This window comes from Pogona vitticeps, chromosome 5, assembly GCF_051106095.1.
Source record: "Pogona vitticeps strain Pit_001003342236 chromosome 5, PviZW2.1, whole genome shotgun sequence".
NCBI classification, from domain to species: domain Eukaryota; kingdom Metazoa; phylum Chordata; class Lepidosauria; order Squamata; family Agamidae; genus Pogona; species Pogona vitticeps.
Window position 1 is genome coordinate 172,305,899 of NC_135787.1, and position 26,856 is coordinate 172,332,754.

At 40.4% G+C, this 26,856-nt stretch overlaps 1 protein-coding gene and 1 non-coding gene across 2 annotated transcripts in view; one reads left to right on the forward strand and one right to left on the reverse strand.

Annotated features, from left to right (window-relative positions):
• Window positions 1-4,596: 4,596 nt before the first annotated feature.
• NOPCHAP1 (NOP protein chaperone 1) lies at window positions 4,597-8,973 on the forward strand. The gene is made up of 4 exons (XR_013536719.1): window positions 4,597-4,644; window positions 6,100-6,186; window positions 7,332-7,436; window positions 8,939-8,973. It is a non-coding gene; the product is annotated as an NOP protein chaperone 1 (transcript).
• Window positions 8,974-9,445: 472 nt separating this feature from the next.
• ALDH1L2 (aldehyde dehydrogenase 1 family member L2) overlaps window positions 9,446-26,856 on the reverse strand; it is a 38,707-nt gene continuing 21,296 nt past the window's right edge. Inside the window, exons 10-23 of the mRNA XM_073000003.2 lie at window positions 26,138-26,285; window positions 23,931-24,050; window positions 22,921-23,048; window positions 21,084-21,234; window positions 19,710-19,780; window positions 19,434-19,539; window positions 18,697-18,784; window positions 18,335-18,428; window positions 17,395-17,494; window positions 15,260-15,358; window positions 14,512-14,677; window positions 12,326-12,431; window positions 10,869-11,068; window positions 9,446-10,247 (exon numbers count right to left, since the gene is read on the reverse strand). Coding sequence (XP_072856104.2) covers window positions 10,192-10,247; window positions 10,869-11,068; window positions 12,326-12,431; window positions 14,512-14,677; window positions 15,260-15,358; window positions 17,395-17,494; window positions 18,335-18,428; window positions 18,697-18,784; window positions 19,434-19,539; window positions 19,710-19,780; window positions 21,084-21,234; window positions 22,921-23,048; window positions 23,931-24,050; window positions 26,138-26,285 — 1,633 coding nt within the window. The 3' untranslated portion in view covers window positions 9,446-10,191. The remainder of the gene's footprint in view (window positions 10,248-10,868; window positions 11,069-12,325; window positions 12,432-14,511; window positions 14,678-15,259; window positions 15,359-17,394; window positions 17,495-18,334; window positions 18,429-18,696; window positions 18,785-19,433; window positions 19,540-19,709; window positions 19,781-21,083; window positions 21,235-22,920; window positions 23,049-23,930; window positions 24,051-26,137; window positions 26,286-26,856) is intronic.

Below are 26,856 nucleotides of genomic sequence, written 5' to 3' on the forward strand. Positions count from 1 at the left end.
TAAAATCAGAATGCAGAAATAAAATAAATTAGCTTTCTTCAGGTCCTGAGGAATGAGCCCATGAGGTAAGCACAACCATTATACCTGTTTACCTGTTTCTCAAGTAGCAGGGGGGAAACAGCTAATTATAAACAATCTCTTGAATATCTGTTTAAAATTATATGAAATTACTTGAAGTTCTAGAAATAACATCTTAAAATGTCTGCTGTGCTGTCCATTGTATCATTTTTTTCATCTTTTAGCGAGATGGAGTAAATTACTTTAATAAGTAATAATTATTGTATGTTTGTCTTTGAGAGGAGAAAGAACAAGGAAAGAGTTTAAGAATGACACACTCATCTAAAACGAGACTAAAATCTTTCTCATTTGGCCAATTTGCAAATACTTCTGCTTGCTTCTTTGTTCTGTGTCATATCCTTTCTGTACTAGTTACTTCTCATTCATTAGAAAGTTCAGTGAATACAGGCAAAGGGCTTCCCCCCTCTGTTTTGTAACAAGCATCAAAACAGGACAAATGCTGGAAAACCAAACAAGAATTAAGTTTAGGACCTTGGCAAGTGAAGATGATGGATTTGCTTGCCCTTGTGAAAGCTTTCTTGGCAACAAATGACAAGAGTCAACAATTTTGTACTTATTTGATATTTGATGTGAAATAAATGTCCTTTGGAAATACTAGCAACGGTTGAAAATAATATTGCTACAGTGGGGTTTTTTTGGCAGCATTAATTGGATCTAGTCCAGAAACTGAGCTGCAATATGCTATGCACCTTTGGCTATTTATGAAAACATGGTTTTTATTAATGGCTCAGTACTGATTATGTGGGTTGGAGATTGGAGCTACCTGTAACTATCACTTTTCCAATACAGTTGATCAGGATTGACAATTTGGTTGGTCTCCATTTTCTGACTGGCAATGTGAATGCAGCAGTAGAATGTGTGTGTGTGTGTGTGTGTATGTGTTCTGTGCTGTCAAGACAGAACCGACTTACAACAATCCTAATAGGGCATTCAGGGCAAATGTGTTATTCTTTCAGTAACCCTCATTACTAAAAATAACAATAATTATATATAACTAGTTACTTCCCAGCTTAATTCTATTAACCCCAGTAATTCTCTTGAAAGCTCTTCTCTGCAGTCCCATGTATCTTTAAGTAAGTTATACCCAGTGGGACTTACTGCTCTGTAAACTATGTAGGATAATGTCGCATGTATTTTGATGACATTTCCAAATATCATTATATTTACAAATTAATGGCAAAGTCAAGTGTTTTGCGAGAAATTATGTAAATGTCATTAAAATAAAAAAGAAACAAAGAAATCTATTTCAACAAAGGCCTTCTGATTTTAATGGACCTTTTCCTAATCTGAATTTGTGTGAGAGAGACATCTCTGCAACCCGTAGTACATGATTCATCAAGGCATCCACAGTGAGTACACAATGTGTAATATTTCCACAACTGAACTGGACTTTGCAATGTAGGCATATCATATTCACCTATCATCTTTTCAAACTATCTGATTGCAAGGTCTCCTTCCTAATACTGTACACGTATACAGTAATAAAAAGCACAGAGCAAATTCTGTCTAGTTAGCCTGAGTCAGCAATAGGTGTTGGGATAATATTATCAAAAGCTAATTTGAGTGCCCTTAGGGAAATTGTTTTTAATCTCAGTAGAATCTGCCAAACTCTGGCAAAACAAGAAAGGTTTCAAAATGGCAGCTAGTCATTGTTTGCACGTATTGAAGACCTTATATACTGCATTTCCTCAATTTAATTTATTATTATCATTCTTTAAAGTGCAATGTGTTCCCCATGTCAAAAGGATCGAATTGCTGTACCAAAAAAGACCAATCTCCTCCCCCCCCCCCAACTGTGTATGTCTTTTCCTCAACTGGGCTAATTGTAGGAGCCTTTGGGAATCAGCAAGAACATTCTGCACAATTTTTGTAATTTAGTATTTATCATTCCCAGTGGTGGGGAAACTCTACCTGACCACTTCAACATGGCTATAACCTTAAAACACATATATTGTTTGATGTGGCCCAAAGGAAAATGTAAAGTGAAGTTATATGTTCTGGAGATTAGATCTGTGTTCTGCTGCTAGCATCTAAAAGCTTTGCAACATAAAATGAACAATTCCAATGCAATTTTATACATGTCTGTTCAGGAGCAAGTCACATTAAGATTAATGAAATGTCTTCTCAGCTTGTCTGGGAATGAGTCCCATTGAACCAAATGGGACTTACTTTTGAGCAGACACAAATGAGATCCTTCTGTTAGACTGCATACAGTGGCAACATTATGGAAGTGGGAAGGTGTGCTCACCACATTCTGTTCAAATACTGTACTTTTATCTCTTCAGCTGAACAGAGGAAATACTGGTTCTGTGAGTTTACAACAAAAAACACTTGTGTGCCTGCTGACACAGCAGTAACCAAAAATGCCCACCCCTCTCTCACCCTGAATCTGTTTTTCCGTGATAAAATTAGGCTGAAGAAAGCTTTAAAATACAAATGAAATTTATAATAAAATTCAAAACATTTGTAGGGACAGAAAAAGCTAAACAATAAAAGCGTCATAATAAAAAGTCATATCATGAGTACACTGGAACTACATCTCCAAGAACCGTGGCAGAGGTCAAAGTTGTTGGAGATACAGTATAGTTCCTGTACAGTAGTAACATTGCTAACATGGCCTCAATCCACTCTTGGTGATGGAACAGCTAGGGGGGAATGACCTTCCCTGTGGGTATGTCTTTCAAGATTCCCTTCTAGTGGTAGAATTCTTTATACAGTCAGGTTCTGAAAAATTGTAGACCATTGTTCTAGTATGTTTTTCATGTTTCAATTATACTGTTTTTGGGTGTCTGTGTCTGTTCGTTTATTCAGTTTGCATCCCGCTCCCATTAGTGTCCAGGCACTACTCAGGGCAGGTTACAACACATGTAAGAGAAAACAAAAATAAAAATAGAAACATTAAAAGCAGCAACAATTGCCCTAAAAAACAGATGACACTCACTAATCGTAATCATATGGGGTAACCGTGACATCAGTGATCATCAGCTCACAAGCAAGTAATGAGCAACACGCAAGTTCCTTTTAGAAACTAGCATTGAAAGCACCAAGAATGTGACTTTATCAATCTGCCAGTGTAGTAGGGGGGAATGCACCTCTTATTTCCTTGTATAAAGTAAATTTACAATAGTGTAATGTGTATGTTACTGTGGTCCACAGCAAACTATGGCAACTTCTTAAACAAATGGGAGTGCCTGATCACCTTATCTACCTTCTGAGAAACCTATATGTGGGACAGGAAGCAACAGTTAGAACTGGATATGGAACAACGGATTGGTTCAAAATTGGGAAAGGAGTACGACAAGGCTGTATATTGTCCCCCTCTTTATTTAACTTATATGCAGAATACATCATGCAAAAGGCAGGACTGGATGAATCCCAAACTGGAATTAGGATTGCCAGAAGAAATATCAACAACCTCAGATATGCAGATGATACCACTCTGATGGTAGAAAGTGAGGAGGAATTAAAGAACCTTGTAATGAGGGTTAAAGAGGAGAGTGCAAAAAACGGTCTGAAGCTCAGCATCCAAAAAATGAAGATCATGGCCACTGGGCCCATCACCTCCTGGCAAATAGAAGGCGAAGATATGGAGGCAGTGACAGAGTTTACCTTCTTGGGCTCCATGATGATTGCAGATGGTGACAGCAGCCATGAAATTAAAAGACACCTGCTTCTTGGGAGGAAAGTGAGGACAAGCCTAGACAGCATCTTAAAAAGCAGAGATATCACCTTGCCAACCAAAGTCCGCATAGTCAAAGCTTATGGTATTTCTAATAGCGTTGTACGAAAGCTAGAGATGGACCATAAAGAAAGCTGACCACCGAAGAACTGATGCTTCTGAATTGACACTGTCCAGCCATCTCATCCTCTGTCGTCACCGTCTCCTCTTGCCTGGAGGAAACTTTTGAGAGTCTCCTGGACTGCAAGGACAACAAACCTATCCATTCTGAAGGAAATCAACCCTGAGTGCTCACTGGAAGGACAGATCCTGAAGCTGAGGCTCCAATACTTTGGCCATCTCATGAGAAGAGAAGACTCCTTGGAAAAGACCCTGATGTGTGGAAAGTGTGAAGGCAAGAAGAGAAGGGGACGACAGAGGATGAGATGGTTGGACAGTGTCATCGACGCTACCAACATGAATTTGACCAAACATTGGTCCATGGATTCACGAAGAGTCGGACACGACTTAACAACTAAACAACAGCAATGTGTATATTTGCCTCTGCCGAGGCACTTGGGTTTGAGACAGATAATACGCCTCAAGGGTACGGACAACTCCATCAAGACGGGATTTCTCAAGGAGCTCAGAAAGTACAGTATTCAACCCAACAGTCGCTCGAGGAACACTTTTATGTGAGACCGCCTGCGCTGTTGGTGGCGCTGTTGCGCCCTCGAGTGGTCGCTCTGCCCTTCGTCTTTCTCCCCTTCTCCTGCCCGTTCCGATTTCCCTTCGAGGAGACAGGCGTGGCTTTTGCACGCCGGAGAGAGAGAGATCGATGGCGTTGAATCAGGGAGTTTCGTGCTCGGCTGTATCCCGGGAACTCCTGTCGGTGGGAAATGGAGGAGGTAACGGACGGTGGGGCGAGGGAGGGGGGCCACTAAATCCCATGCAAGGACGGGAGCAGAGCGCCCTTCTGTTGCCCTTTCCCTCCCGCTGGAGCTGCAACATTATTAGGTTCATTACTTGGCTGCCTGATTTAGCATGTGAGCTCTGAATGCTGGGAAGAAAATCAGACGTTTTAAGAACAAGATATTGGTTAGATTTCCCGCAAAGCTTTAAAACAAAATGAAGTGATGTATAGTAGTTTTACTAGAAGTAATGGAAAATGTCGCAGAGGAGTGAATAAATTTCCAGCTTCAGCGGATCTTAGCGTCGAAGTGGATGCTGCGCACACTTTTACGAAGAAAAGTATTACTGCAAATTATTATTTTTTTAAATTGATGCCTTTCATGATTATTTTGCTAGTTTTGGATTTTCCGCCTCACCGACAAGCATAGGTATCACTAGTAATTTGTCTGCTTCTGAAATTTATTTATTTATTTGATTTTTATACTGCCCATTTGGGTAGGTTACAACATGAAAACAACAACAATCAGTGCATACACATACGTGTGCCTGCACACATGTAGGTTCTGTGCCCTCAAGTTGATACTGATTTATAGTGACTCGTAATAGGGCTTTCAAGGTAAGTGGGATATTTAAGGAGTGAGTTTACGAGTTCCATTCTCTCAATGAGTTCCCATGGCTAAGTGGAGACTTGAACCCTGTTCTCCAGAGTCCTATGCCATCACTCTATCCACTACCCCACAATGGCATGTGGTGTAGATCAGACCTGGGCATAGTGCGGCTGAGGGCCACAGACAGGCCTGCGGACAGTTTTGAACATCAAAACCATTTATAGCTTTTTGTCTAAAGTTGATCAGTTGCTTATCTTTAACATACCGCAAAAAACCTCTTTAGTATTTGTGAAGATTAACAAGTTTAAAATAAAAACAATCATAACATCACTGTTTCATTTTATTTTCAAGTAAAGTTGGTTCAGCCCCCGAACACAGTTCAGATTTTTCATGTGGCCCCCCTATAGAAATTAATTGCCCACCCCTGGTGTAGATTTATGTACATATAATCTTCTAAAAAGCTGTTCTGTAAAAATTAGTTGTAAGTAATGTTTGATGATGGAAGCAAATGGTCAGATCTTTGTGGAAGAGGTTTCCTTGTGACACACCATGCAATGTATGGTTCTTTGAGGATTAGATGTGCATTGATTTATATGTTGTAGATTAAGAGGTGTACCATTTTGGAGCATTTGAAGGAAGTATTAGTTTATTCCACTGAACTTTAACTTTTATATCTCTTTTCCCTGTAGTGTGTAAATTATCTGAAATAGGGGCAGATATATGTTTTGCAGAGTACAGGGAATGCACTGAGCCAATGTGTACTGCATGAAATAGAAAAAGCGATGTTTTAAAACTAAGAAACTACAGGTAAAACTCAGCTGATACAGAGCTTCTGACTTGTAGGTGTTCATGAGACGCTGCTGCTTAATTCCAAACATGCTAAGAAAAAAGCCACAGGCTTACAAACAACCAGGCTGCCAAGAAGCAATCGTAAGTATTTACCTTCCTTAAAGAGACTTTGCGTAGGACTGCATATCACAAACTTAAATAATGGATTAGATCATTTCTGTTGCTTTAGAGCAGCCATTCTCAACATTTTTTTGGCCACTGCCATAAACACAAATATGAACAGAATATAGGCTGGATCAGGATTGTATAAGTTGCATAATGAACCTTATAAGGTGGTATGTGAAGAATTTTTTGCAACCTGCGCCCCCTCTTCAAATTTGCCAAGGCCCCCCTAGGGGCCATATGGCCCTTGTTGAGCATGGCTGCTCTAAATAGCCTGAGCATTTTTTCTTCTTGCCTTTTTTTTGGGGGGGGGGGTTATATTTGTGTACCACATCTCCTCCAGTAAACCTGAGGCTACATGCGTGGCTCTTCTCATCACTTCATCCTCAAAACTTGGTGAGGCAGGCTGGGCCAACAGAGTATAGGAGCAGGAAAGAAATATGACGATGATCTAAAATATTATTGAAGATAAACAGGCCACTTAGATTCTGCAGTTGTTTACACTGTAGATCCTAGTTATAAATATGAGCACATCAGCCCTTTTGAAAGGCAGGTAACAGTCTTGTATCTGAAAGAAAAATGTATGTCCTTGTGGTGTTTACATTTTAAATCAGGAGTGGATAAAGTACAGTCCTTCAGATTTTATCAGAGTGCAGCTCCTGACATTGTTGGAGGTAGCAAGGTATGGTCTAGCAACTTCTGGATTTTTGCATTTTGCCTACTCCTGTTGTAAATGTACATAATTATCCATAGGAACTGCTCAGTGAAGAGAGAACATTAAATACTTCCCCCATATATTCAACAATGCCAAACTGGTTGGTGTCCAAGGTCTGTTACATGCAGGCTTCTCTATAGGTAGAATACACCCATATATTCATATTTTTCTAGCATTTCAGATTTAGAACTCTTTTGGAATAACCATTCCTTATTGCAGTAGAAGAGTTCATTAACATATTTACAACAGCTGCTATGTGTATTTTAGGGGTTTGTTTGCTTGGCTCATTTCTCTCAGCTTGTTGCCGCCAGCTCCCTTTCTAACTATTGTTCCTTAGAAGTGCACTAATACCACACAAATATTTTTCCCTGTGTTAGTTTTGGATAGAGTGCAGAATTTTTTGCCACAGATGGCCAGCGCAAATGACCAGCTAAGAGAGGAAATGGACAACACACCTGTTCAAGAGTTTGATATTGAACACATAGATCCTTCAATTGAAAACGTCATTGAAATGGTGAATATTTTGTTTCTAATTTTATTCTTTACAGTATACAAAAATGTTTTCTTTGCTTCTTTCAATAGCCACAGGTTTCAAAAACAATTTGTTATGTAATTGTTTTATGCAGGCTTTGTTATGTAAAGCAGTGGCCACCTGGCATTAAAAGATGTCATATCTTACTGAAACGACGTTGTTTTAAAACAGGGGTCAGGGAACTTTTTTACCTTTTACCCCGCAAAAAATTTATATACGCCGACATTACCCCCTTGATTCGAAAGGAAGGAAATCATACATTATTTGAATTAAAAATATTATTGAATCTACACAGGCTGTGTACCGAACTAGCAGGATGCACCCTCCCCTCCTTAATTCAGTTTCACTTTTGCTTGCCTGCCTGTTCATTTTCAGTTCTGAGTATCTCTCTCACACACTCACACACACATACTCACACACCCCTCTGCCTCCCTCCATTTTGTACATTTAAATAAGCTTGACGAAGTCCTAGGTCTCTCCCACCTTTCTTTCTTCCCTCCTTCCCTTGCTTGCTCCTTTCCCTCCTGCTGCTTCTTTGCAGTCATTTCCGGAGGAAGCAGTCATTCAGAAGCCCCGCATTGGCTGATTGCCCGGGGCTAATCCCCAGCTGCATCCAATTAGCCTTATCTCTCCGATCTCTCTAACAGAACGGAGCATTTAGGAGCTCCCTGCTGCAAAGAAGGAAGTAACAGAGCCAGGTGGTTTACAATTAAAGCTTTGGCTGCAGAGGGTGGGGTGGGTGGGAGGGAGGGGGGTAGTAGCCAGCTCATTACCCCCAGGATTTTCACTTTTACCCCATTTGGGGTAATTTACCCCTGTTCCCCGACCCATGTTTTAAAATAACCCTGCAGTTAAAAGTATATGACATTCTACAGGTTGTGCCAGACATCTTAGCACAACATATCATTTCTTTTCTCTCAGTAGTTTGTTTGATGCTTCTAGGAAGTAAAACATAAAGGCAACATTTTTATTGGTTTGTCCTTTCAGTCAATTGTGTGGGTGTTTAATGACTCTGAATGTGGAAGGGCCATTTAACCGTCATGGCTGTTAGCTATTGATAGCATCATCCTCAGTGAGTTTTCAGTTTGTAAGCCACCAGCAGCAGATTTTGTAAGAATCCTGTATGGATCTGGCTGCTGAGATTAGTTTATGGCTATGGTGGTGGCTGCTTAAGGTGGCACTACCCAGTTTTGGACTTGGCTGTTATAGCCTTTAAATTGGCCCAGAGTTCCCTGACACCAGGTTTGGGGAACCTTGGGCCAAATACTTACTCCCAGAATCTGCTACAAGTGAAAAGAATGGCTGTGGGGCAACCCCTCAGCCAGAAGTGGCTGAATGACCATTTTTGAGTGTTCTTTTTAAATTTTATTTTATTTTATTTGCATTAAATGGGCATCCAGGCATTCTGTGGTGACCTATCCCCTTTCCATCCTGGTTCTGCATGTCATTGGGTATTCTAATAATACATTGTTCTTATTTTGCAGAATGTGGCTTTGGTTGAATTGAGTGGCTCTGATACAGAGGAAGATGACTCGCCCTCCGAAGGTGACTCGGAAAGTGAGGATAGCTCAGTGTCTGAAGAAGTGACTGTAGACAACATTAAGCTCCCAAAATCAAAAGGACAAGGCAGAATAGAAGTCTTGAACAGTAAAAGCAGTTAATAAATCAATAATCACAGTTCCAGTTTTCCATTCCTGCTGTTGTGACACAACCCTCTCAAGATGCTCTTGTGAAGCTCTTTGGTCTTCCAATTGTCTTGCCTACACAATGACTTACTGCCTGAGCCTCATATTGCTTAAAAGCATGCAAGCTCTCTTGCAAGATAGAAGATGTTAAGTTGGTACTCTGTTTTCTTTGAGGAGGTCAGTGTGGAGAGAAGAACAGAAGAAAACCTTTGATTGAACAGAGACGGGAGACCATGCATTTTTAAGTTGTGTTTCTGTTTCCTCTGTAGTAGATGCAGATGGTTAGGAGACTGAAACCAAATGGTATAACATATCCAACATACATTTATTTAATAATATAATTGGCACCCACAGCTTTATGAAGATTACACATTTCTGGTTGGCAAATACATTTATAAAATAGTTGCTATGATTATTTTTATATGTATCATTGAACACAGTTGATGAATTCAATTTCATATAAAACCATAGTAAGTGCACTTCCTTGATTTTTTTTTACAATGTTTATAGCAAACTGGTTTTCTTTGTCACCTAAAACCGGCTGAATCTGAATCAGGAGAACCACTATGCTGGCGTGAAGCACATTTTTTAGAAACAAAATCCCACATGATTACTTCGGACTAACAAAGAGCATTTAACAATTTGCTTCTCACGTAGATAAAATATCATCTATAAATTCAGGAAGCTGGATAGTTTAGTCATCTAGGTTTGTCTCCCACTCCGTAGCATTAGATGTAAGCATTCAGGCTAAATGTAGATGGTGCAGCCCAGATAGTTCACAGTCAAGTGTGGCACTTGAGACTTGAGTCACTTTTATCCAGTACAGATCTCTGCTTCTAGATGCAGATCATAATGGGAACAAACTGCATACCTTTAAAAAGAATGTCTTGTTCCTACTGTGAACAAAAGTATTGTCCATTTGCTCCATAATACATAAGGAGGTCTCTACTTAATATTTATTCTACTTGTAATTCTGCAGTCCTGCCCTGCATTTCAGGAAGTTTTTACAGTTTATTGGCAACAAAACTGCTTTACCACCAAAGTGGAACTGCTTAATATTCCACAGTTACAGCTTTTGTTCTGAGATATTCATGGAGGGCTTCTTCCCCTAAAGGAAATAAGAGAATCTAAATAAAAATCAAATAAGAACAATATAGAATAATTATTTTTCTTTCTTGCTGGCCAGGATGGAAATGGATAAAAGCTGTACCAACACCAGAAGGGCAATAGGTTGGGAAAGGTTGTATTAGATATACTGTGTTTTGAACTCTAGAGCAGAAATAGATACCAAGTACCTTCCAGATGTTTGGGGCTACAAATCTCACAGTTCAGATCACACTAGTTGGAGCACCAGATAATTATGGAGAGAACTGGCTCAACTGGTTCTTTTCCAAAGAACCTCACATGCATCATCAGCTGGGGCATCTTCTAGGATGCATGTTCACTTCATATACAGTAATGCCCAGATTTGGGGGTTCTTGCTGATGCTCTACATTCAAAAGCATAGTTTAGATCATGTCCAGCAGATCATTAGTGGTGCTGAAGCTGATGTTGTACTTTGTACTATCCCTCTACACTCTGTGTGTGTGTGTGTACATATATATATATAGCAACACACACACATATATGTATGTATAGCAAGACATATGTGTGTGTGCGTGTGTGTGTGTCTTGCTATATAAAGCTCAGTTTTATATTTAAATACATATTAAGTTAAAAAATAACTTACCTAAATCTTTCCCAAAGCCAGACTGCTTGAATCCACCAAATGGGGCTGCCACATCAGTTTTGTTATAGGTATTGATAAAGACTGTTCCAGCTTCCAGTTTGTCACTGATATACAAAGCTTTGCTTATGTCTTTGGTGAAGACCCCTGAAGCCAAGCCGTATTCTGTCCTGTTGGCTCGTTCTAGCACCCCATCAACATCCCTACAATACAAGAGAAAAATCTGCTAACAGGCAAAATGCACCAGAAATTAATCTTGTCTGTTCACATTGGTTTTCATAAACACTCTGTTACAGCACTATTTCTGGTGTTCCTTTATTGCATGCCTTAAATGCCTTTTGTAGAATGCATTCACTGCTGTTAAGGTATCAAAAAGATTATGTCGTGAGGCTTCGTTCCAAACTAATGTTAACCAAAAAAATCTGCTGGTTCTCTGTCTTTGTGGATTCTTGCCCCTATTGCTTGTACAACCAGTTGCTCAACTAGAAACTGTTAGATCACTGCATCATCTGAAATTTGTCACGAGTACAAATTTACACTAGCAGAATTATATCATGGGATGCTAATCATATGACCAGAATTCAAGTAGTAACCCTGACTAGTGGTGATCTGTTAGAGGGGTTCATATAGGTGTGGACTCATCATCCAGTACTTCATTCGGTTATCTGCTGTAGTTGGGACTACAGTTTTTTAAGCCTATGGAGTCAGTAGTGACTCATCCTCACTTTGTATGACAGTAGCAAATTGACATTACACAGTGTTAACACCTACCTGGCGACTCTAAGCAAACCTTGGGCAGATGATTGTAAAACTATTTCAAAAAATCATGGACTCAAGTTTGTTGGAGGGTTTTCATCAGAAATCAGATTGCCATTTATCTGTGTGGGAGGTCTGGTGTTGAGCTAGAAGACCCTTGAAAAAACCTTTTGAATACTACAGTTCAAAGACTCTTATGTCCCTAAACCCAATATTGACATTCAGTCTGTATAATAACCTTTGAACTGGAAGAGCTGGAAGGGACCCTGTAGATCATCAAGTCCAGCGCCTCTCAAGGAAGCAGACTGGGGAATTGAACGCCCAACTCCTGGCTCTGCAGGCAGAGAACTAAACCACTGAGTTGTCCAGCAGTTCTGATTGATAGCTGTTCAGAGTGAAATTGCATCTATTCTATTCAAACATTTAATGGGGAATGTTTTTAGCAGGGCACTTCCTGTACACATGTGGGCTAGCTGTGCAAAAGCCTTGATTGGGTTGGAGTCTGAATCACAAGCAGAGCTTACGTGGGTGCAGCAGGTTTCTGTCCTTAGGCCTTTTCCTCTCCCTTGTATGGACATGAAAATGAATGTACACAGCCCTGTTCTCCCCCAACATGGTTGTTAATTGTATGGCGAGAACCCCTGAAAGAGGCTGTCACTGGGAAAAGATAACAGCATTCATGAGGTAACTACACCAATACATACCCATCTTTGAATTTGGAAATTACCATTACAGGACCAAAAGATTCTTCGCGTGCAATGTACATATGGTCTTCAACATCTGTGATTATGGTAGGTTCCATGAAGAAGCCTAGTCAAAGAGAAAGTAGACGGAGCATTGTGTTGTGATACAGTATATCCATCTTTTTTGATATATTTATATGGTGGCACAATATGTTAATAACTTGCCTAGGGTAGGGTTGCAGCATTTACTTGATCGTAAACATTTACTTGATCGTCAGCATTTACTTGATCTACTACTGAAGAAAGGAAAAACCACTGGGCTAGTCAGGTATAATCTAAACCAAATCCCTTATGAATACACAATTGAAGTGAAGAACAGATTTAAGGAACTAGATTTGGTGGACAGAGTGCCTGAACTCTCATAACATTGTACAGGAGGCAACAACAAAAACCATTCCAAAGAAAAGGAAATGCAAGAAAGCAAAAGTGGCTGTCCAACGAGGCTTTACAAACAGCAGAGAAGAAAAAGGAAACAAAATGCAAGGGAGATAGGTAACGTTACAGAAAATTGAATGCTGACTCCCAAAGAATAGCAAGGAAACCTTAAATGAACAGTACAAATATACAGAGGAAAATAATAGAAAGGAAAAAAACCAGAGATCTGTTCAAGAAAAATGGAGATATTAAAGGAACATTTTGTGCAAAGATGGACATGATAAAGGACTGTATATTGCCTCCCTGCTTATTTAATTTACATGCAGAATACATCATGCAGAAGGCAATAATACCCATAGAAGTACAATTCTCCTTTAAAACGGCATGTTCTCCCTGTGAGCCTTTTTTGAAGGCTGAAACGCAAATGTTTTAAATCAGGGGTGGCTCTTTTACACTTCAAACACTAAAATGCATTGGTACCCAGTGGCAGCAGGGTGTGTGTGGCACATGGCAGGTTCCAGAATAAATCTGGATCTGCTAAGAACATAATGCCATCTTGCTGAATTAGACCAAAGATCTAGTTGATCCTACATTGTGTTCTGAGTTATTGCACTGGCTTTCATGATGGATGAACAGGGTCCTTCAGTAATGTGCAATCTTGGCAGACATAAATCTGTTTGTACAAATATATATATACATCCCAATTTCTGTGGTAGAGAGAAACAAAATTTTTGTTCAACAAATAGGGTAGAAGAAGGAGGAAGAGGGTTAAGAACATTTCCAACAGGCCAAAATAAATTTGCTTTCTTTGTTCTCCACAGTATTCTTTTCCAAATAAGTAGCTATGTTAGTCAATCTCAATGTATTGGCAAAAAATAAAGAGGGGTGGAGAGAAGAGGAAAGAGTCGTGTACACTGCCTTGGACTTATTGAAGGAAAAGTGGAATGTAGATGGAACAAATAAACAAACAGTCCCTTTCAGCTTTCTGGAGAAGTTTTTCCAAGGATATGAGGGAGAAGGTCAACAGGAAAAAAAATCTATTGCCTTCTGCTTGCACATCATTGACTATAACATAGCAAAAAAATGCATCCTATGGTAGGTCACCTGGCCTTTGGAGAGGCTTCTTCCTGGCTATGAAAAAATGCAGGGGAGGGAAAACCTGTGCGGAGCTCCCTGCTTACATAGATCACAGCAAGTAACTACCTAGAAGAAGTTAAGTTTCTAAGGTGTCTCCTAGTACTGGAAGTGTTTACAAATATATAAATATCAATAATTTTTCTTTAAAATTTGGTGGGACATTTTTAATGGATCCAAAACCTTCTGGCCTGCAATCTAATGATCCTACTGTTCAAATACCAAACATTTGAGAGTAGCCTGAGAGGACTACTCTCGGAGGATGAGATGTGACCTCAGTTTCTCCTTTCCAGCACCTGTGAAAAAGTTTCTTCTGAACACTGAAACTCCACTGACTGGAAAATATAGGGCGGATTAGAGGCGTGGTATGGGGTGGATCAGAGGTGAGTGTGGACCTGGAGATTCCAAAGCCCTCACAGTTCCTGGAGCTGACATCTCTCCCCTGGACTTGCAATGGAAATAATTAAAAGAGAAATAATTAAAACAAACTAACTCTGACATGAACATTAAAAAGAACAGATATCAGCGGGGCTTTAAAAGCCTCAGAAGCTTTAAGTCAAGGCTTTTCACGGTAGTAGGTAGGCTGTGCTGTTAATCAGTTCGTCTAAGTGATAAATTGTATTTCAAATTTTAGTTACCTGGTCTAGATACTTGTCTTCCTCCATATACTAGTGTTGCTCCTTCTTTTACTCCAGTTTCACAGTACTCCAGCAGCTTTTCCAAATGTGCTTTATGGTTTTGTGGACCATGATCTGTAGATCTGTCAAGTGGATCACCAATTTTCATCTTTTTAGTTTCTTCCACCTATGGATTACGAAAGCATTGGGGGGGGGGAGGAATCAGAGAATGATAACAAGTTAATCGTTGAGATTTCCCTTTTGTAAGTAATAATGTCTCCTACCTCATGTGGCTTGTACAGATAGCTTGTAAGATGAACCAGCCATTAAGAGATAAATGTCCTTTTTAAATCCACCTTTCTATAGAATTCACAAAAAACGGAGTACCAGCACATACTCCTAACACGTCAAGCCAAAGGTCAGCTCTCTACATGGGATAGTGCGGAGTGCACCCATTCCCACAACTTCTAGATTATTCTCTTGCATGTTCCATTCATGCCACACTGGGGCTGGGCAGTGACTGAATTTAGCACACCAGTTCTCCCCTTGTATCAACACAGGACAAACCGCAGAAGCTGCAGCGTCAGGAAGGACTCACAGAAGTGTGCTGGAAAGGTGCCTAAGATGAATGAGGCCAGCACACTGTTACAAAGTATGGTATCATGGAATCCCTTTGACAGCATGTAATAATAAATTTTATCACTGCAAATCATGGGAGTTTTACAATGCTAAGAGTTCTTTCAAAAGTTTCATACACAACATTTCTTACCACTTTTCTAACAAATTCATCATGGATCGATTCTTCTACAAAGAGTCTTCCAGCAGCAATGCAGTTCTCTCCTTTGTTGAAGAAAACTGCTCCCATGCCCTATATGATAAAGAAAGAACGGGGAAAAGTATCTTATGTTATGAAATCTTCTTTCCTTTTCAGTATTTCAGCCATGAACCCTGTCTTTCTATTATTAACATATTTTTTCCCCAAGAAAAATCCATTTGTCTGGAGCAAATGTAGGCCTTCCTCCGCATAGAGGTTTAAAGGGATCCTGAAGTTCTTGGATGCAATGGAATTTGGATGATATGGTCAGGTCTTCCAACAGGCAGGGTAAAAAAGCTGTTTCACATGCAGACCTTGGATAATATGAAAGGCTATCAAAGGGATAGTTAAATAACTGTTTATTATTGGTTGGTTTTTTGTTTTTTTTTACTGTCAGAGACAGGAGGAAGTGCTTGTGATGTTTTTCTGCTTCAGGTACCAAAATAAATTGGCCAGCCTTGGTTACATACTTGGGATTGGTTTGTACTATTTCTCCTTTCTCTCAGACGGAAACCCATTTTGATGTTGTTGTTTAGTCGTTTAGTCATGTCTGACTCTTCGTGACCCCATGGACCAGAGCACGCCAGGCCCTCCTGTCTTCCACTGCCTCCCAGCGTTTGGTCAAATTCATGCTGGTCGCTTCGATGACACTGTCCAACCATCTCATCCTCTTCTCTTCTTGCCTTCACACTTTCCCAACATCAGTGTCTTTTCCAGGGAGTCTTCTCTTCTCATGAGATGGCCAAAGTATTGGAGCCTCAGCTTCAGGATCTGTTCTTCCAGTGAGCACTCAGGCTTGATTTCCTTCAAAACTGATAAGTTTTGATACACCTGTATCATTTTGATACACCTGATTAAAGATATTTTGCTGACCTAAGCAAAAGAACAAAATGGTATCAATTGCTCCACTCAAGTCAAGTTAGATGAGGCAGGAAATGCCAATTCTCCCTTTTCCGAGCAGTAAAAATTCAATAGTAAGAAAGTAAATAAATGGTAATGTGCTGGCCTTTCACAACATCCAAATTTGCTGCCTCAAACTCACCCTGCCAATCAGCAGGACCAGTAGCACATCTTAGGGTGAGCAAAATGGATTGCAGGAAAGATTGGCTAAACATCTCAGATGCAATTTGTCTTGCTGCTTTGAGGCTCTCCCTAACTGTATGGCAGAGGTGGACAAAATGTAGTCCTTCAGACACTGTCACACGGCAGCTCCCAGTGTTCCTTGCTGCACTGGGCTGGCTGAGTGGGAATAGCAGTTCAATCACATTTAAAAAATCACAGCGCACCAATTACTGTGAATCTTAAGTGTTCCTTGTACATCACAGCAAGGTATCCCCACCATGGCATCTTAGAGGTGCTTTCTCTAAGATGTTTCTCAAAAGAGGGCTTCAAGTGGTACCAATCAAACGATACTGCCCAGCTTCCCTCCTTAACTTATTGTATTTTATTTTTGTGTGCATGCTTGTGGTAAGAAAAAAGATTGTCCCTCACCAGGATAAGTCTCTTGATGGACTATCTGGAAGCCACTTAATAGACTTTGAAGCAAGATAGGAAGATCAAAGAATAATCAAAGTACAACGGGGCTTCTTGGATACAGGACACATTTTCTGGGACTGTGCAGAAATTCAATCAATGCAGTACATACAGTAAGTGCATGCAATTTATGCCGCCCTCCATATGTCCCCCCCCCAAAAAAAAGAACTACCAAATAGCTGAGAATGCTATTGAAGTGGCCCAGTTCTGGTCAAAAATAGTCTAATTGTTTTAACATTTTAATTTCTTTTAACATTATCTATATTTCTTACAAGTCCATACATTTAAATTGTGCAGTGCTCTGATATAAATAAAGAGAAGAAAAAATTTTAAAAAATGGAAAAATTGGTGGATTTATATACAGATAAGTGTATAATTGCTCCCTCCACCACTGTCATTAAATTCCTCAATGAATCAGGATAATTGCCTAATAAACATTTTGTTTGATAGCAGCCCAAAGCAGTGAGAAAGAAAAATGTCTCTTTATTCCCACAGGCTTATCCCTGGAAAAAATATTATATATATTATATAAAAATCAGACTTAAAATCAGACTTACCATTCTCACAGCTTTGTCAAGTTCACAGTCATTGAATATGATCAGTGGGGATTTCCCACCCAACTCCAGAGAAACTTTCTTCAGGTTACTCACAGCACAGCTAGCATTATGATAGGAAGGAAGGAAGGAAGGAAGGAAGGAAGGAAGAGGTTATCTTACAGCATTTGGTACTATTTCTCCCCAGGGGAAATTCTATAAATAAATATAGGCTGGAAGGGCTGGGATTAGGGAAGCTTTGAGATGTTAGAAAGAGCAATGCAATTTGGGCAGTCATGAAAGCATTTCGTACAGAAGTACAGATGAGCACAAATTGGAAAACTGGTGGTTCATGATGCTTCCTGGCTACCCGTGAACTATGAATCATCACAAACCCCCTGAAAAATGAACTGGTGTGTGGTTTGCTTTTTGGGTTCCTGCCCACCCACTGCCCCCTTTCTACTGCCCCCATGGCTTCCCTACCTGGTCCTGCCACTGCCGCCGCCACCTCCTCCACCGCTGCCACCATCCTCAAGAGACAGCAGGCCAGCTTCCCCTCCAGGAGCCAGGCCTGCTGCCTCTGCGCATGTGCTTGCCTATAAGCTGGGCGACGAGCACGTGTTCAGAAGCAGTGGGGCCTTCTCCAGAAAGGAAAGCTGGGTCTGCCATTTCTGAGGATGGTGGTGGCAACAGCCGGACCAGACAGAGGCAATGGAGGCAGTGAGAAGGGAGTAAGCCAGCCTCCATGTTGCAGATGCAAAACAAAGTGCCCAACGGAAAACAAGTTTGTCCCCAAACCAGGTTGTAAACCAGTCCACGGCTCAGCCCGATTCATCAGTTTTTCTGGTCTGTGGTTCGGTTCCTGCCCATCTGTATAAAGAACCCATGCACCTAAAAATGCTGTGACAAATGTACAACCTGTGGAGGAGGGTGTGTGTAATAAAAATGCAAGGAGTGCAATTACCTTTTCATGATCTGTTTCCCAATTGGTGTTGAGCCAGTGAAACCCAGTTTACGAATATCTGGGTGTTCAGATAAGCGCTGTCCTGCTAAACCACCTGTGGAAATGCAGGTAGGATTAAATACCGTAAGCTTTGGTGTAATTGTGAGTTGACATTTTTGATTACTACTTGCCAGAGCTTGGAAAAATTATTTTTGGGACTGTTAACCCCCAGAATCCTCCCCCAACCACTATAGCAAGCAGTCATGCAGGCTAAGGAATTCTAGAAGTACCAAAACATAATTTTTTTTTCAAGTTCTTCTACTGCCCTGCCCTCCAATCTATTATTGGGATGTGAAAAAAGAACATATACATCAGTACTTTACCTGAACCAGCGATAATATTGATAACACCTTTGGGAAATCCTGCTTTTACAGAGAGCTCTGCAAACTTTAAGGCAGTCAATGGAGTGACCTATGTAAAAACACACAGTTTAAGTAGACAACCTACAATTTTAGATATTCATGTGGTTTCAGAGAATTCATTTGAATTTGATTCTAACATGCATTTTAGTGATTACCACAACTTGTAACATATTTTTTAAACTCACAAAATAATTTTTTTTAAAAGTAACTTTATCCTGCAATGTGATTAGTCACTTCCTTATTTTCGAATGACATCAAAACATTTTTGCCATATTGGCATTATTTTATCTTGAGGCTGAAATCAAACATGTCACTGACTTACTGACCTACTCAGAGTATTATTACATATGATTTCTGCTGATGAAATACAGCTCTGTTCACCGGCTAACACATAGGAACTATAGCAGGTCCCTACGGGTTAGCTGGCGAACAGAGCTGGATTTCGTCAGCAGAAATCCTATGTAATAATATTCTGAGTAGGTCAGTGAGTCAATCAGCAGACAGCAACCACAGAAATGCTGGACCAGAGGTTGGAGAATGTGGGACCTCCCATATATTGTTAGATACAAAGCCCACCATTTCTCTTCATTGGCTGTGTCAGCTAGGACTGATGGGAAGTGCAGACCAACATCTGAAGAAACTTTCTACATCCCTGCTACAGAATGCATATCCCAAGCTATTAGTTCCTGCTGCGTTACCTGTGCTGGTTTCAGGACTAAGGTATTGCCAGCAGCCAAACATGCCGCGCTCTTCCATGCAAGCATCATCAGGGGATAATTCCAGGGAATGACAATTGCACAAACACTGCAGATTTGGAAGCAGTAAAGGTTGGGGGGGGGGGGAGAGACCGAGAAACAGAACTGGATTGTCAAAATGTAGATCTATGAAAACTAGTATTATTAGAAGTAATTAGAAGAAGCAGAAGTTCCATTAGTAGAAGTAGAAATTCCATTAGCAAAGAGAATAACACTTACCCTAATGGTTCTTTCTTGGTGAAAGTTAAATTATGGTTTGGTCGTGCGTGGTTAATTGGGATGGTAGAACCCTAAATGGAAAAAAAATTAAATAAAAATGGCAGTGTCAAAAGAGTAATCAATTATATGATCAGATTTGTTCAAATAAATTATTTGCTCTTATACTACATCTTCTGAAAAGCATCTTGACACAAAGCTGAGAAAAGTTACTATGCTGACTGGGGTATTCTAGGTGCTATCTACCAAAAGGGTAACTGCTCCAAGTTGGAATATTGATCATGAATGTTTGTAAAGATCCACCATCATCACTACAGTATAGTCTTTTCTTACAAATAGGCTAAAATCCTGTTGCTTAGCATAGTAAGTCACAAGCAGATTGAATCCATTTGAATCCATGGAACTTATGGAGGAGTTGACTCAACAAACTCACACTGATCCAATGGGTCTGCTCGAGTGCAGCTTACTACACTGAGCAACAGGATTTCAGCCATACATCTGTTATAACTGAACTTTTTTTCCCTTTCAAGTTTTTAAAAAAACATATTTAAATGTGTATGTTGGGAATGTATGGGGACACCACTTGGGTGGGCTTTCACAGGAATGCATACACTTTGCAATGTGGCTATGGATGATTCTGATCAAATTACACCCATTAAAAATTGCTTCCATCGGAAATTCAGGCAAAAGTCCTACAGTTGCTGCACTCTTTGGTGTCCCCTTTCTTTGGGATTAGAATGTTATATTGAATGTTCTCATGGAGTCACTCCTAGCATGAATGTAAGTGTCTGTAAATAATAATAATAATAATAATAATAATAATAATAATAATAATAATAATAATAATAATAATAATAATAATAATAATAATAATAATAATAATAATAATAATAATAATAATAATATAATTTATTGTCATTGTAAGTATATACACAGAGACTATACCCAATGCATCTGATGGAGTGGACAATGGACCATAAAAAATCTGCTGGTCTTTTAGATGCCTCAGGATTCTTCATTGTTTTTTTCCCCCACACCAGACTAAAATGACTACATCCCTGGAAATGATATGCATAAGTCTTCCAATCCACTCCTCTCTGTGCATTGCAGTGTAAACATCCCGTTCCTCTGGGAGCTGACTTCTCTATTCATTCACTGTGCATCCCTCTGCACAAATACAGCTGCTGTTTCTCTTACAAGGGGAAGCAGATGCCAAACTTGCCGGAACTTCCCTGCCCCCCAACCAGGAATTCTGGGGTTCACCAGTCAGAGTCTGACACAAAATTGGCACTCCTCTAGAAAGGGTTGAAGTGTGGAAAAGCACAATTCCTGTATTGTGTTCCTAGAATATCAGCGTCAAGTCAAATATTGGCTTACCTGTATTTTGTCACACCATCCTGCAAAGTATCGAAATGTTTGCACTGACATTCCTATGTGGGTTTTCAAAGCCAGTGTGTAAACAGCTCCTGAGTCAATTGCCTCGATGGTTGCCAGCTCCTCTTGATGTTCTTCCATCAGGTCTGCAAGTCTTTCAAAAAGAAGAGAACCACACACATATGATGCATGAAATGACAGCAGAGCAACATGCATTCCCCAAAGCAGTTTTGCTGAAAGCAAAAAAAACACACCAACTTCAATATCATGGTAAGAAGGTGTGATTTTGTCCCTTGTTCTGCAAAAGCACAGAACTTTTTTTAAAAATCGTACTGTCTATACATGCTTTCAGAAAATCCTATTTGGAGGCAAGACACCTGTGCCATATCAGGATGGGGAGAGGCAGTTTTAAAAGGCATTTAATCATAAAAATCATTGGGTGACCTTGGATCAATCACTCCCTCATCGATCATTAATTATTACAAAAAGATTTTTGGAAAAGTTACGAATTTGGATGACCACTCCCAAAATCTCCCAACCAGCATGACGTTTGGGAGCTCCATCTTTTTTCTTAAAAAAGGAACTTTTCCAAACTCCTGTTGTAAGGATAGGCACTAAACCATGCATGCTACCTTGAACTCTTTGAAGAAAAGCTTACATAGAAACAAATTAAAAAATATTCCTAACATTGTTTGTCACCTTTTCTTGAGAAAGGTCCCCATAAGGCAAGGTAAATATTAAACATAAGAAACAATTCTATAATCAACAAATATTATTTTGTTGTTGTCATTTTGACTTACATACTACCCCATAGTGCTCTGGGCACTTTTGCACTATTAAAGAGCAGGCCAGGTAGGTGGGGCTCATCAGCCATGGAAGGCAGCCCATCTAGGAGAAGGAAAACTCCAATTTCAAACCTCCACTGCCTTGTGGCTATATCCACTCATGGAAAAGGCTTCAGGAGTTAACCTCGAGGCAAAATCCGGAGCTGGAGTCCTGAAGGCAGCATGTGTCATTCTGCCAACTCCTGCGACGTTGCTGGAACCAGTTGTCTTGGCTCTTGCCTTTCCATTGGACCATTTCAGCAATGTGGAGAGGAGGGATCTGCTGCTTGGGTAACAGCCTATCCTCCATATTACCTTACCCGGGCTTCATGCTCTGGAGAGGACACTCCTCGATTCAGAGCATGTTACCATAGACTGAAGGATGCCTATGCCTAGTGCTCTGGGCAGTTTACAACATAATTATGCAAGCAACACTTTGCCCCCCAGAGAACTGGGTATTCATATTACTGACCTCGAAAGGATGGAAGGTTGAGTCAACCATGAGCCAAATACCTGAACCCCTCAGGATCAAACTCAGGTTGTGAGAAGAATCTTGACTGCAGGACTACAGTTTAACCACTGCAACACGGGGTCCATACTAAACCAAGTGCTAAACAAATGGCCACCTCCCCAGTTCACGTGAGCCCTACCCAACGTCAAGCTATGCAAAAGAGTAAGAAGCATGCTAACATAGCCACTTCTGTGGCTGCCTTGGCCCTGGAAGTATGGTTAGTATCGCACTGCGGATGTGCACAAACAGAACAGGCTTTGTTAATTTGCCCTATGGTTGTAGAAGCAGAACAAACATGACCATACATGCACACTTCCTTCATTTGCATGAAGTAGGCATGATCTGGAACTCTCTCTTTTGTCTGGACAGCGCACAGGATCTGAGTTTACAGCAGCTGTTTTTATTCCTTCTTGAAACCAGACTTTCAGAAAAGACCATCCTACATAGGACACATCATGATTTTTTTTTTTTAGACAGGACTTGCAAGACAGAAGGAACACTATACCTGTACATTAGTCTCCCTCTTTCTCTTGCATTCATCTTCCCCCATTCACCGTGTTCAAAGGCATCTTTTGCTGCTGCAACTGCTTTGTCAACATCGGCCAATGAGGCGAGGGAAACTTTGGCAATCACCTGTCATAGAGACGGGAGACATGCTAGCCTAGGTTTTTTTAAAAAAATGAGGCTGATTTTTTAACAAGTTCAACCACTGGTTTATTTTATTTATTATTTATTTATTTATTTGATTTTTATCCCGCCAATCTGGACCAACAGTCCACTCTGGGAGCTGGGAGAACATGGTTCCCCATGTTTTCCCAGCAACCAGTGACAGAGACTGCCCATTATCGCCCGGTTTTACAATTTCATTTTGTACTGTTCTCTTGTGTTTTCACTTAAGGCAAACATATGAGAAAGGAAAAAAGAGACAGAGAAGGGAGGGGGAAGGGAAAGAGAGAGTGAAGAAAGAAAGAACAGGCCAGAAAGGAAATAAAAGAGAAGAAAAACAGCAAAGAAGGGAAAGGAGATACATAGCAGGGCAGGGATACTGACTTGTTGATTTCCTTGTTCCAGTTGATACTATCATAATTCTTTTACTCCACTAAATGTTCTAAAAACTACACTACCCAGTCTGAAATTTATCATCTTTGTGTAGATTATAATGTAGAACAGCCAATGGTCATGCTTGCTGAGGATGATGAGAGTTATGTCCAAACATAGCTCGAAGGCACCAGGAAGCAGAAACTTGAGGGAAAACATCTGTTTCTGGGCTGCAAGTCTGAGGAGGTCCTGAACCCAAGTGACTCGCCTCTGTTCTTAAAATCCACTCCGAGACAAAATATTAATAAAGGAAAGATAGACCTTTAAGCATTGCTTCTAGAGGCCATGCTTTACTAGATTTTCAGCTAAATGCTTCAAAACAAGCTTTGCTGCCACTCCTTGTGTATTAACTACTACTAATTCGGTATAAAGGAGTCAGTCAAAGACAAGATACGTCTCAAAATATTTACTACTCACTGATCCATCTGTTGGATTTATAGAATCATATGTTTTTCCATCTTCAGCATCCATAAACTGCCCATTGATGAAACACTGATATGGCATCTTCACTGTCATATTGTTTACTTCTTTGGTAACCTAACAGCGAGACAAAGCATAGACTTCTGTTTGTCCTACAAATTAATGTAAACAGTATTTTCCTGTAGAAAATGTTAAGTATACACTAGAACCCCCATATCTGCCCCACCGTGGATACAGAAAACCATGGATAATAGTGAACATTACAGGTAGGTAGGTAGGTAGGTAGGTAGGTAGGTAGGTAGGTAGGTAGGTAGGTAGGTAGGTAGGTAGGTAGGTAGGTAGGTAGGTAGGTAGGTAGGTAGGTAGGTAGGTAGGTAGGTAGGTAGGTAGCATGGTAAAAGAAAAAAACAGAAAAAATTATTTCACTAACAAGTAGACATGGAGACGAATATAAAAATGAATCAGAATATTTGTTAAATATCCCTGATTTGTCAGATGTTCATTGCTTCTTATTCTTGGGGGCCAGAGATTCCCACGAATATGAAGCAATGAATATAACCCTTTTATATTCGTCCCTTCATTCCCTATCTGCTTATGCCCTTGCGGATCAGCTTTCCTCGGGGGCATAGGCAGAAAGGGGTTTTCCCTTCTGGCAGTTTACTGTTTTATTTATTTATTTATTGGATTTCTATCCCGCCCACCTAGACCAAAGGTCTACTCTACTAAAAGGTCTACTCTACTAAAGCCTGGCCGAAGGGAATCCTACCCCCAGGGCTGGAGGATGGCTTGGTTCCTCTTTCCTCCTCTTCCTATGACTATGTGGCAGAGGAAGAGGAGGAAAGAGACCAGAGAGGGAACAAACAGATCTCCCAGCCACTGTGGGATCGCATTGATTCCTGTTTTCCCTCCTTTTGCTATGCAAGAGGAAAAAGGGATCAAAACGCTGCAGGATGGTTTTGATTCCTGCTTTCCCTCTTCTTGCTAAGCTCCATGAGGCTTAGCAAGAGGAGGCGAAAGGGGATCAAAATGCTGCAGGATCGTTTTGACCCCTGCTTTCCCTCCTCTTGCTATGCCCTGGGGCATAGCAAGGGGTGGGGGAAATGACATGATGAATGACAAATTGATTTGTTGTTCGTCGGGTCACAGGGGGGGGCAATTCGTCATTTGTGGGTCATCAAGTATTTATAGCACAGTCTCTGATTCCCTCTAGAGGCTAGTTCAGGCAATACATGTGAAAATAAGTTTTTTCTGTATTTTTTTCTTTTAGTATTTTTTATATTTTTAGACCATGGATAAATGAAACCACAGATACTGATCCCACGGATACAGGGGTCCTTTTGTAACAAGCGCATTTTGTGCACACATAAAATAGCCCGGGTATTAACATGTATATGAGATTTTAGATCCCATTAGCAAATCAAAGTTACATTTACTTTCAACAAAGTTATCGAAGTATTGCTTGATCCTACAACTGCCTCCAAGTGTCGAATATGACATTCAAAACATCATTATTTTACAGGTGTTGCTCAAATATAAAGTTGATCAATTTTTGCCAGTCCGTCCATATGACAAACCAAAATGCTCCATTAGACTAAGAAAGGATTCGGCATTATGTACTTTCAGGGATGGTACCTGGAACTCTAACACTACCACCCACCACAGAAAATAGACTACCCAGCACCACTCTGATGGGCACCTAGTGAATTCCTTAGGAGGCAGAGAGACGGACACGGGCATTATAGTGCACAAATATGGAGATGGATATCAGTGCATAGCCTAGCATGAAAGGAGCCACCACCATCTGAATTTCCTCCCTCGTTTTCCTTATTTGCCTCTGGGCTCCAGTACCAATCAACATGACACTGGGAATTTAACTTGGCAGCAGCTGCAGCACAAGTCAAACATAGATAGTCCTTTGGAAACGAACCATGAGAGCTACAATTAACTCTTGTACACTTCTGTAGCTTGGTATAAATCTACTTCTAAATTTACCCAGTGGTAGAATCCCTGCTTTGGAAACAGAAGATTCTAGCTTGAATCCCTAATATGTTCATGTAGGGATCAAAAAGTTCCTGCCTGAAACCTCAGAGAGCTGCTACCAGTCAGAGGTGGAAATAGTGGACTAGATGGACTCATGATCTGCCTCAGGATAAGGCAAATTCTGAGGTTTTTAAAGAAGAATTAAATTTCAGAAAGTAGCTTACATAATCTACCACTAATTCTTCCTTTGTGTCTTCTCCCCGGTATTTTCGGACAACTGTTTGGATAAAATCTCCAAACTTGGGGGCCATGTAGACATCTTCATTCTGTAGCTCTAGTGTACTGCATATTTGCTTGATCTCTTCAATCATCCTGGAGACAGAAAGAAATGCAAAATGGTTAAAAGTGGATCAAAAACATGAGAAAACTGTGTGGGCCTCAGCTTGTGTCTGGAACTCTTCCATTTTGGAACTGTGCTCTTTTAAATGGAAGTATCTGAGCTCGCAGTTTGGAGGTATACGGTCATTCATAGGGCCAGGTCTACCATTAGGCAGTTTGAGGAGGTGCCTCAGGCAGCATATTTGGTGTGTCATCAAAAAGCAGTAATTGTTCATTGTCCTGTGTTCTTTCTCCATTTTTGCTGCTACAAAAATGGAAGAGATAATTGAGAGATTTTTTTGTGCCAAAATATGTGGGGGGTTTTTGGGAGGGGTTATGCAGCTGGTCTTGACAAGGATGGGGCACCATGTGATACTCTGACTCAAGCAAGAGATTGTTTCAGGATAGCCCCACTCACTAGAGGTAGAGACTAATGATTCACATAGGGTTTCAACAGCTTAGCATCACACAAGTGATAAACTGCTTACAGTGAGGAGAAACAGGCCCAAGGTGGCAATGATATAAGACCAGACAGAACCCTATTGGCTCTTCCAAATCACCTGCT